General features: G+C 40.0%; 1 protein-coding gene across 1 annotated transcript; it reads right to left on the minus strand.

Moving 5' to 3' along the window:
• Positions 1-4227: 4227 nt before the first annotated feature.
• On the minus strand, positions 4228-6887 carry LOC102215677 (relaxin-3 receptor 1-like). Its single transcript, XM_005721154.1, has 3 exons — positions 6375-6887; positions 5274-5717; positions 4228-5179 (listed from the first exon to the last, which is right to left on the minus strand). The coding sequence occupies exons 1-3, from the start codon at positions 6567-6569 to the stop codon at positions 4568-4570; spliced, it is 1251 nt and encodes a 416-aa protein (XP_005721211.1). The 5' UTR covers positions 6570-6887; the 3' UTR covers positions 4228-4567.
• Positions 6888-11036: the final 4149 nt, after the last annotated feature.

Raw genomic sequence — 11036 nt, forward strand, 5'->3', positions numbered from 1 at the left:
TTTGCAGTTTGTTTTTGGTCATTATCCTTTTGCACGGTGAAGCTCTGTCTGATCAGCTGACCAGTGCATTTCTCCTTTTTCAGGATGAACCACACTGTTGATTTGGTCACTCAAAAAGTTTCTGCTGTTTGTCTGAAAATGTTATTGGGGTTTTTCAACCTAATGATGAACTTCACTTGCACTGTCATCTCTTTGGTCCTCACATTTAGAATTACAGTGAAAAACTATACAAATTCTTTGTCATGGCTTCACCGGGTCATGAAACTGCTCATCAGCCAATTCTCCAACTGTTTTTAAGCCTCTGAAAATGGAGAGCTCTGTATAAAAATAACAGTAATTTCTAAAATGTTAACGCAATTTTCTTTGTAAAACTCCTTGAGTTAAAGTTGAAAGGTTATATATTCATTTGTCGGATTTAAAATCAGGTGATTGTGGTGATGTACAGATGTGTCTTTGTCCAGCAAACTTTTTTTTTTTTTTTACAGTGAGGCTGATCAGAATTTAGTGAAATCAGTTTCACAAAAATCTGCACGAGTTAAATAAACAGATGGTGAATTGACATGAAAAAGAGAAAAACATGTAAACCAACCATGTTTGTGGCCTTCTGTTGGGCAGTTAGTCACCATTTCTTTTGAGAATCATTCCTGGATACGAATAAAATGTTCTAGTTGAAGGATTTTGAAGGTCATGTAGATATAATGTATCAGATAACGTTATTAATTAAGAATTTTTACAGGTAAACAAGCTCCACAACTGATACTTAAGAAATGTTTCCACTTAATGGTGTTTCAAAAGCTTTCAGTGATGAAATCTCTCCATGATGAGGACCATGATTAGAAGCTGGACTTTCAAACATGGTGATACCTGTGACATGAGGTTGAAAGCTCTAGAAGGCCACTGCGTGTCCCCTGAGGTTGACTGTGTGAGATATACGGTACTGTGCAAAAGTCTTGGGCCACCCATGAGAAGTATGTGCAGCAATTTATTTGAATATACGCAAACATGCCTGGAAATACAGTTTATAAAGCAAAAACAGAGTTTGCACAGTTCTAATGTTCCGGGATCTGGGGGAAGCCAATCCATTACTGATGTTGCACTTTTGTGTGTGTGTTTTGAAGCTGTTGCCAGTCATAGCTTTCCAGATGGTATTACAAGATTGATGAAAATCTGATGAGGCTTTTCTGCATTCATAATTACATTAATTTTGACAAGATCTCCATCAGATGAGTCTCTCCAGTGCTGTGTCAGGTCTTTGCTGGATTTCCCCCCCTATTTGTTAAGGAGGTGACTTTCAGATACTGATCATCTGCTGTAGATGAAGTCTATCTGCAAGTTCTTCTTTTGTCCTCGTCTTGTCCAATTTCCTCCAATGTTTTATGGATACGGTGCACACCATGGTGCCATGGTCTTTGGGAGTCACCTTGTTGGCGCAAAAATATTATTTTATGCCCGTCAGAGAAAAGAAATGGGAACAGCTTTGAAAGCTCTTCGGAAAGTTTGGAGAATTATTACTCAAGAGACCACTTTAAAGAATTAAGTAAGTCTGGAAGTACAAAGAAATCAGGTGGCTCAAGACTTTTACACTGTACTGCACTTGACCTTGAAACTGGAGCGTTCAGCAGGATCAGATTCTTCATCATGATGATGATAAAAAGTTGATGAACACATTTTCAGGTTAAGTTAACATCAGCTTTAGTTTTCTGAAAAATTGATGGTGAAATCTGTTTCCCATGCAACACATATAAATCTATGATTAATATTTGTCCTTACGTTTGCATTTTTAAGCATTATGGTTCCTCTGAGCTCAAACTGTGTCTCTGTGATTTCAAACAACCACTGAATCCAGCTAGGGAGTCCATTATTTTCTACTTTGCACATTATTCTTTTGACATTATCTAAATCCTCTTTTTTTTTTAAGCATGCTGCTCGCTTCATATCTGATGGTGTTACGATCCTTGTAGCTTTCTTCTGCAGCACGCAAGCTGTGTTAATGTTTGTGTCCACCTGGGAAATAAACTTGTCACTTGTTATAAATCAGTAATCCAAGAAGGCCATATGTGGACACTTACGGATGACACTTCCTCGAGTGGTTTTCATCAGCAGGACTGTGAAATTCCTCTCCGTACAGCACTTGAAGATGAATAGCCGAGCACGCGTGCTTTGTACCCTGTTGTTTTAGATGTTTTTCTGTGAACTGGCTCTGAAATAGAAAGTCCCACCAGGGTCTGAGTGTATGAACTGTAGCTGCTGTGGCTGTTGTTTTGCTCTCGATGAGTCGTGAAGTGAGTTCTTCTAAAGGAGCCTTTCAAATAACAGAAGACTTTTTTGTGCTTAATAACAGTGCATAGTCTGAGTAAGGATCTCGAGTAGATAGCACTTGTGATTGTTGCTGTTCTCAGCTGGAAGATGCAGGCTCCCTTGGTGACCCGACAGCAACATCATAGCTCACAGAGAGCCTGCTGAATGAATCAGGCAAGTAATTATTGATGTAAGAAGCAGGGCTGGGAAATAATTACAACCACAGTGGCGCACAATGAAAACGGTGTGGTGGAGCTCATGTGTATGTGTGTGTGTGTGTGGTATTTGTATGTCAGGAACTGTCTGCGAGTGGCTGAAGATAGTTTTCCGTTCAAAATTTAAAGGTTGCTAAAGGGCAAAAACGTGCAAGAGCCTTTGTGTGGCTGACTCGTTTACCTTGTCTTGGTGATGCCGCAGGAGAGATTAACTTTCCCGAGATGTCACCAAACTCTTGTTCTCCTGTTTTATTTAATGTCACAGCACACACGTGTATTCACAAAACAATTCACAGCAGGACAGGAAATCAGACACAGAGGCGAGCATCAAACATTGAATGTGAATGCCAAAATGTCCCGGAGACGAGTTTCTCCAGCAGATTCCTGCGCGGTGGATTAATTAGCAGCAATAACACAAGAAAATATTTCACATGTTAATCCTGATGAAACTGTAACAAGTCCTCATAATGGTCTCTGTGGGGAATTAAGATGCAAATTACAAACAAATCATTTTGCAGATCATCTATTCAAACATCAAACAGCAGTGAAAAAGAAACAGGCCACAGGCTGATTGAACAGTTTAACAATGGACATAACGCCCAAAGTCTCTTGTAGTATTTTTGCAAATAGTTTTTTTCACAGAAGTGCATAACAAAAATAAAACATACACACGGGTGCTGCATTAGAGGAAAGACATGAGCCCTTCACTCCTGCAGTAAAAGGAACTGGTTGGCTCTGTGATGCTATGGGGGGCAATTTGGCCCACTGCTCCCACTTGCAGCCAGTAAGGATTATACACCTTTATTCTTTTGTTAAACAAGGTTATGCTATCTTCAAGGTTGACAAGGCCCCACCAAAATTGCAGATGAATATGAAAATGATGTGAGTCATGCACTGTGAATTTTCCAGTCACTAGATTTCAACCAAAGCTCTCAGAGAAGCAAGCCTAACTACTCTGTAACCTTGAAGCACCTCTGGACACACTTCGGGGGGAGTTATTAGAAAGCACAGGCTAAATTAATTAATTCATCACCCCATAAGACCTGTTGCACTTGTTGTGTAATTTGGCATACCTCAGCCTTCCCTCGCTGCTTTCCTTTCTTAAGAATATCTTATTTGCTTCAGCTGAAGAAATGGGAACACATGATGTGTTTTTGCAACAGGATGCTAGTAACAAAGTGCTAAAGATACAATTTAAACTAGTTCTTTGCTAATTGTCTGTTAGGTGTAGACACAACATTGATTTATTCGTTGAGTTAGATGTGTTTTAAACTCGAGTGATTCACAGGTCAGTGTTAAGTGGCTTAAAGAAAACAAAAAACCACTCCTCTGAAAATGGTCAGGTTCAAGGACTCAAGCAGACAACTCCAAAGAAAGATTATGAAATAATTTTTAAAGCCTAAGTTAATTAACTCAAATTTGAATGGTTACCAGTGCACAGGAACTACATATATAGAATTACCAGTATGAAACCTATTTAAAATGGTTAAAAGGCTTACTAACTTTGGCTCATAAAAGTTTTAAAGACCTTTTTTCCCGTAAAAATGATACTTCTACAATCTTTGCTGTTGCAGAATTTGCTGCAAGATTTGCTTAACAAGTCTCTGTTTGAGTCAGATTTTAGACTGATTTATTAGTTGGTACTCATGATTATGTTCCAGAGACTTTGAGAATCAATGACAAAGCTCCTGCTTGAACAGAGTGGCCTTATGCCTTACTTAAACACTTTATTTCTTCTTTTAATATGTCACGCATGACACCAAAGAAATATGGCATACAGAGTTGAATTACAAAGCAAACATTCAACATTTGGCAGAATATTCGTAGTGGCTTTCTTGCTAACATTTAGATGATGTGCGTTCTATTTATGAGGCTACAATCAGCGGCCGTTTAGCCTAGCTTAGCACAAAGACTGGGGAGAGATGGAAACAGCTAGACTGGTTTAGCACAGAAAGTGACCAAATTCACCTTCCAGCACCCCTGAAGCACACACAATCAAAATACATTTAACTGTGTTTGCAAAAATGTCAGGCTATTCTCTTGCTCTGAATAAATCACATATTAATGTCTTTATGTATCATAACCATGCTGGGCGGTGCTTCCTCCACTCTCCTTCCCCTCAGGGACAGAGAGAAAACATGCTGCACTGCATGAGAAATTCTCAGGAGAAGCTCCTTTAGGCCAGTTCTGTACTCTTTTCTGATCAGGCAGTAAAGCACTGGGTTCAGACAGCTGTTAGCATGAGCCAGGCACACAGTCAGGGGGAACGCATAGGCCTGGGTGTTGTAGAAGGCTTTGCTGAAGGGCACCAAGTCAAATTTGATCAGCACCCCCCACAAGGTGAGGGCCTGGTTGGGCAGCCAGCAGATGAAAAAGGAGAGAACTACGATAGTGACGGAGCGGGTCACTTTGGATCGGCGGCGGTGGCGGCCTCTCTCACACTCAGATTTCTCGGTGGCACTCCCGGTTACCATGCTGCACACAATGCGCCGGCTCAGGATAAACCTCAGCAGGAGGAGGTAGCACACAGAGATGATAATAAGGGGAACCACAAAACCCAGAAGGACCTTCTGTGTTTGATAGAGTCCCAGCAGAACTTGGGGGTCCCAGTGAGCGGAGTCGGAGTCAGAGAAGCGAACCAAGCAGAGCTCGTCATCTGCAGAAACCTGGAAACATAAATAGGGAGATCAGAGGATCCTTATCCAAAACACAGAGCATGCACTGTAGGCAGACTAGTTGTTGAGTACTGATTCAACAAACCTGGACAGTGGTGGAGTAGAAAGCATGAGGCAGTGTGGCCACCAGAGACACCACCCAAATGGCTGAGCTGGCCCACTTGGCCCGAGCGGTGGCACTCCTTGGGCTCTCCATCTTCAGAGCTGTAACCAGGGAGCGGTAGCGTGTCACGCTCATGGCGGTGAGAAAGAAGACACTGGCGTACATGTTCATGGTGGTGACCGAGCTCACGATCTTGCACATGACCTGCCCAAAGGGCCAGCGGAAGTCCAGCAGCGTGTCCACGGCCCAGAAGGGCAAGGTGAGGACGAACTGGAGGTCTGTGAGAGCCAAGCTCATCACAAAGCAGTCAATGGAGGAGTGGTGGTATCCACGGCGACGGGAGTGAAGCAAGAAGAGTGCCAGGAGGTTACCCACGAGCCCCAGAACACATACAACCAGATAAACCAGGGCAATGACAACTCGTACCTGTCACACACACACACACATACATGTTTTGTGCTTGAAGGGTGTTTTCAGTAAACATAACTGAAAACAAAAATCTGAGACTTTTCCAACCTGATAATTTAAAGCTTCTGGGAGTAAAAAACGTGGAAGTGTATTCAACCTGCAATCTTTCTAATGTTCTAATGCCTGGTCTATGGGGGAAAGTCACACCCTCGGCAAAGCTTTTCTATTGAGTCTATTTTTTGTCTCAAATGCTAGTTTTAAGATCACTATATGCAAATAATATTTATTTTATAATTATTTCAAGTCCAAAAAGATGACAAAGCAGATTATTCTTTAGGGTGGGTGTCCTTTCAAAAAGCTCAGATGACACTTTGTGAAAACATTGGGCTCCAGACTTACCAAACCAATAGTGGCATGGTGGCAGTGTCATCTTTTATATACAGTTTATGCTACAGAGTGCTGCAATAATAAATGGTAAGATATTTTAAGCTGAAACATATTCTGAAGATGTGGGACTTGTTTTAAAAAAATGGTATAACCTTTAATGTCAGAATAAAGAAACAACATTATCTCCAAGATTCATGCACAATTACCGTTTCATTTTTTATTAATCTGATCCAACTGGACTTGTAGAAAAAAAACAAAAAACAACAACAAGAAGGTAAGCAAACCTACTGCCAGATTGGCGCTGTCTCCGTGCAGATCCAACGAGGACTCCTGAGAGAGTATGTGAAGCCAGCAGTTTAATGAGAGGTTAAAAGAGGAGGCTGCACCCGTAGGGCTGACCAGTTCGGAGATTTTGCGCTCATCCTCTTCCCCTCCGCACAGCCCTGTCAGAGCTCCAGAGGAGCTGCTGTTGTCGACCTGCATGACTCGGCTGCAGGCGGGGAAGGGAAAAGAGGGCGAGCTACTTCGCAAAACTATCCACTTCTTCCACCGGGATAACTTCGAGATCGCAGGTGCGCAGGTGCGGCTTCAAAAATCCCCATCTCTTTCTCCTCATGCATTCAGTATTAAAAGAGATCAGAGCTCCAAAATGCGCGTTTCTTCTTCTTCTTCTTTTGCTTGAATCTTTTGTTTGTTTGTGGTTTCCAGTCGGAAATGTCTGAGATATTGAAAAAACAAAAGAAAGAGCTGATTAATCCGCATCCACCTACTTTGGCGCGTTCAGGCCGAAGTCTGACATGATGCAGTTGCCGCTTCTGTCAGCATCCTCGCACTGGAGGCTTTTATACTCGCCCAGCTTCTCGTTTCACCGCATGATGGCGCTCTGTCGGTGCACACACGGACTCCCCAGTGTTGATATATTATTGTCGTTATTAAAGCAGATGCCCCACTAACCAAGTTTCAGATGTCAGTACTCTTGGCTGAGCTTCATTCATATACCCCCGCACCCACCCTTTTTTGATGTAATCCAGATTTAACTTTAATTTTTAAAGATAAATTGATCATATTTTTATAGATTTTCTTGCCTTCAAGGGTTTTTCAGTGTTCATTTCAACATTAGAAAATCAGAAAGCTTTCAGTCTTTTTGATGCTGTTAGTGGAAGAGCTGTGTGCGTGCATGTGTGTGTGTGCACTTGCGATTTGCATGTCTTATAGGTCACTGTTGGTATTCGCACAGTGTGTCGCTGGGATCTAAACTGAGTGCGTTTGAGAGAAAAGACATAGTGCAGCAAACATTTTCTCCAGCACCTTCATATTAAAACAGTCTGTAACTTTAAAAAGAAGAGATCTCAACATCTTAACCTCAACCAGTTTGCTCCAAGTGGTATTAAATAATTGATCCTTGTTCCTAAAACTTAGTAAAAGGGGGCAAATATAAGAGCAGCTGGGACATTTGGAAGAAAGTGTATCCTTTCCTTTTGGTTTCTTTTCCTGTTTTCACAAGCAGTTAATCACAAATTCAGATGTTAATAAATCATATTTTGTACACAGTGCTGACATGGAAAGAAATACAGATGTGGTTGAAGTCTGACCCACCAAATCTCCCTTGTGAAGCCGCTTGTTGTCATTCTGCTGAGGCTTTCGAAGATGCTTAAAAATTCAGCTTTCATTTAAAAATAAATGGATGGGGAGATTCTGACTCTGTTGGGCTTTTCTGACGTGTTTTCGACCATAGTCCAAATGTGCAAGTAAAGCTGAGGCAAACTTTGGTTTCTGTGTGTAGGGATCAGAGATGGGCAGACTGTAATCTGATTACTTTTTTCAAGTAACGAGTAAAGTAAGGGATTACTATTGCAAAAACGGTAATTAGATTACCGTTATTTTCCTGTAGGAACGCTGCATTACTGCGTTACTAAAACCGTGATTTTTTTTGCAAGAATGTCTCATGACAGTGACGTAGGTGAGTGCGATGTTCCTGACAACAGCTGTGTGCAGATCAACAATGGATCATATATCCAGTGCGGAGAGAGTCTGAGCGTGCAGTGTTAAAGCGTGGAAGTACTGACCTTATTTTGAGTTTGATTCCATAAAAAGTGACAAAAACATTAGCATCCGTTGTGCGTGGGAAGAAAACTTCTTATTACAGCGAAAAAAAAACCCTAAACAAGCACCGAGTGCCCAACGACGTAATGTGAAATTCACAGAGAAGCTGCCGTATCCTTCCACTGACCGCTGCGCCAGAGCACACCTCCGTCTACCCTACTCCTGCTTTACAGGTGAAAATAGAGCAAAAGGACCGCTGAGTCTTTGATGTTATTTATTTTCTGCTGTGTTTTACTTGCATCTATTTGAAAGACTGAGTGTAAACACACAAAAAAAATAATTATGTGCTGGAATGTGCAGAAAATAGGTTTAAATATTAAACAAATTTCTTCCAGTCAGAGAATGTTGCATATAATTTAATTTTTGCTTGATGCATAAAGTTAAAAGATTAAAACTAATAAAACAAGTTAAAAAAAAAGAACTTTTCCATTTGATTACATTTTGTATGATGGATTATGCAGAAAAAGTAGAATTGAGCTGAAAGATCTATCGCTTTATCACCTATTCAGGTTGTAAATCGTGTTTTTTAAAAGTAACTAAGTAATTAATTACTTTTGAAAATAAGTAATCAGTAAAGTAATGGGATTACTTTAGTTACTGATTACTTTTTCAAGTAACTTGACCAACACTGGTAGGGATAATGTGTAAGGGTGAATATTTCTGTCTGATGAAGGTGAAAATACTTTACACTGACTGTGTTACAATGTAAATTTGTGCCCAGACACGGTTATAAAAATGAGCTCTTCTTTAGTAATACATGCAGTTATTCAAATACAAATTCTTGGCCTGATCGAGGGCGTTTCGTCAATGTCATTCTTTGGTGGAGAAGATGATTTGAATTCACGCTCTAAATGCCGTCCTCAGAGCTGCTGCAATGCAAAGAATATGATGGCAGTGGAAGAAATGCTAATAAATTTAAATTAAATTTAGTTCAAAGGAGAGAAAAATCAAATATATATTAAATGCCCCAAGAATTTAGCCAGTTAATGTTTAAACAGTAAATGTATGTAAGGTTGTGCAGAGATAAGAATTAAAGAAAAGACACTGAACAAACTCACTGAAAAGGGTGAAGGAGCTCAGGCTGCTGAGCAAAATCAGCCTCATCTGCTTTCATGTTTGTCATCATTAAGTCAGAATCATGTGCTCATGTTTGTGAGTGCAGGTTAATTATTCTGTAGCTATGCTCAGATGTTCATGAAGCCCCATCCGGACAGCCTAACCTTCTAAAATTATCTGAGCAATCTTCTCCTCCTGCAACCTCTTTTCTCCCTCGGGTAGCACCTCTGCTCAGCTCTGAGATCCTGATTGAATTTCCACCTACATCTTTAACTCTTTATCATTACAACACACTGCCTAACCTGCCTCATCAATTATTCATTTCCGACTCCTAGCCGCTGTGTGCGTATAGTGAGCCCGTAGTTTTGAGCTTGGTTTGCAGAAATATTTATTTATTTATTTCGGTTATTCCACATTCTCTGCTCAGCGAGAGCTCTCAGGGAGAAAGGCTCGATGCACGGCTGCCAGGAGATTAAAAAAAACAGTGAGATGATAAAGCCACATTTCCACGACGCAGCTCCATCGACAAAGACAAAAAAAAATATCAACTGTGTAAAAATATAAACCAAAAAGAAGTATTCAAATTATAGAGTTGAAAGCAGATTTGAGTGCACAGCTGTGCTTTGACGGAAATGCCAACAGTGTTTCTTTTAAAAGTATTGTGTAAGTATATGAGGCAGAAAACTGCAGCTGAGTGTGATGGGCATCAATTTTGCAGATATTTGATTGAAAGTATAAAGTGCTGTGGAGAAATTATAGTGATATTATATATGTTTTTTGTATATGTTCTTTTTTTAAATGGAAGTTTATGGACATATTGCTAAACTGTAATTGGTAAAATTCAATGACTGGTTAAAAAATATGGAAAAAACCATCCATAAAAATGAATACGGAAAAATAATTTATTGTAAAATGGTACATTGTACTATTTTTCATTGATGTTTTTTGAGGGGTTGTTTTTCTGCTTCAAAATTGCATTTATTGTATAATTAATTACAAATTTGTCAAGATGTTTCATGCTCACCTACAGAGACAGATTTCATAGTTAAGAACAAAAAACAAAAAAAACCCTTCTGATAGAGGTACTGCACTATGGCCCAGGCTATAAAACAGCTCATCCCCCACACAGTACTGAACAATGCTGTGTAAGTACTACAGTACAATGGGCTAGATCGGGTAGCCAAGGTGTCCCACCTCAAGTTGCTCTCAGATCCTTCTGTTAGAAACTTTTACATCAACAACACTTACAGAGTCCTCTGTGCCTTCTTTATGTGAACATAATCCATAACATACTCATCATTTAAAAATAATCACAGTTCAATTCGTTTCTCTTTTCCTTTCCAACAGCCAGTTGTTACTCCTGACTTAAAATCTACTACTATTGTATTTTCAGATTAAATTGTTCCAGGTTTGCAGCTGTAGAACATTTAAGCTGCTTATCTCATTTCATCTCACCAGAAAAAGGCACTTCACGTCGATCTGTAAACAGTCTTTAGTTACATTTCCACAATTACAGTAAGCAATATTTTTCTTTCTCAAAAATAATGATATGAAACTGAAACCCACTTTCCTCTGGTGTTTTGACAGCTGGCTGTGAACCTGAAGCTTTTATTTGCTCATTGAGTCATATTTGTCATTTTTGTTTCCAAAATATTGTCTCATTATTTTTGCAAATCGGTTTTCCTCGACACAGGACACATGGTATCGCTGGAGGAAGGAAACAAAACAACAACAAAACTTTCAGACGGGTCCAAAATTCACTGGAGAAAATGTGAATTCACACCCGGCTGA

Source organism: Pundamilia nyererei, unplaced genomic scaffold (assembly GCF_000239375.1).
Source record: "Pundamilia nyererei isolate P.nyererei 1_Seehausen unplaced genomic scaffold, PunNye1.0 scaffold00004, whole genome shotgun sequence".
In the NCBI taxonomy this organism is placed as follows: Eukaryota; Metazoa; Chordata; class Actinopteri; order Cichliformes; family Cichlidae; genus Pundamilia; species Pundamilia nyererei.

What these genes read in the sequence shown, in the direction of transcription:
- LOC102215677 (XM_005721154.1), bottom strand. Translation starts at nt 6,569, where the DNA reads ATGCAGGTCGACAACAGCAGCTCCTCTGGAGCTCTGACAGGGCTGTGC. An exon ending in GAGACAGCGCCAATCTGGCA is followed by an intron (nt 5,718 to 6,374) that starts GTAGGTTTGCTT and finishes TGTGTGTGACAG; the next exon opens with GTACGAGTTGTCATTGCCCT. An exon ending in TCTACTCCACCACTGTCCAG is followed by an intron (nt 5,180 to 5,273) that starts GTTTGTTGAATC and finishes TTATGTTTCCAG; the next exon opens with GTTTCTGCAGATGACGAGCT.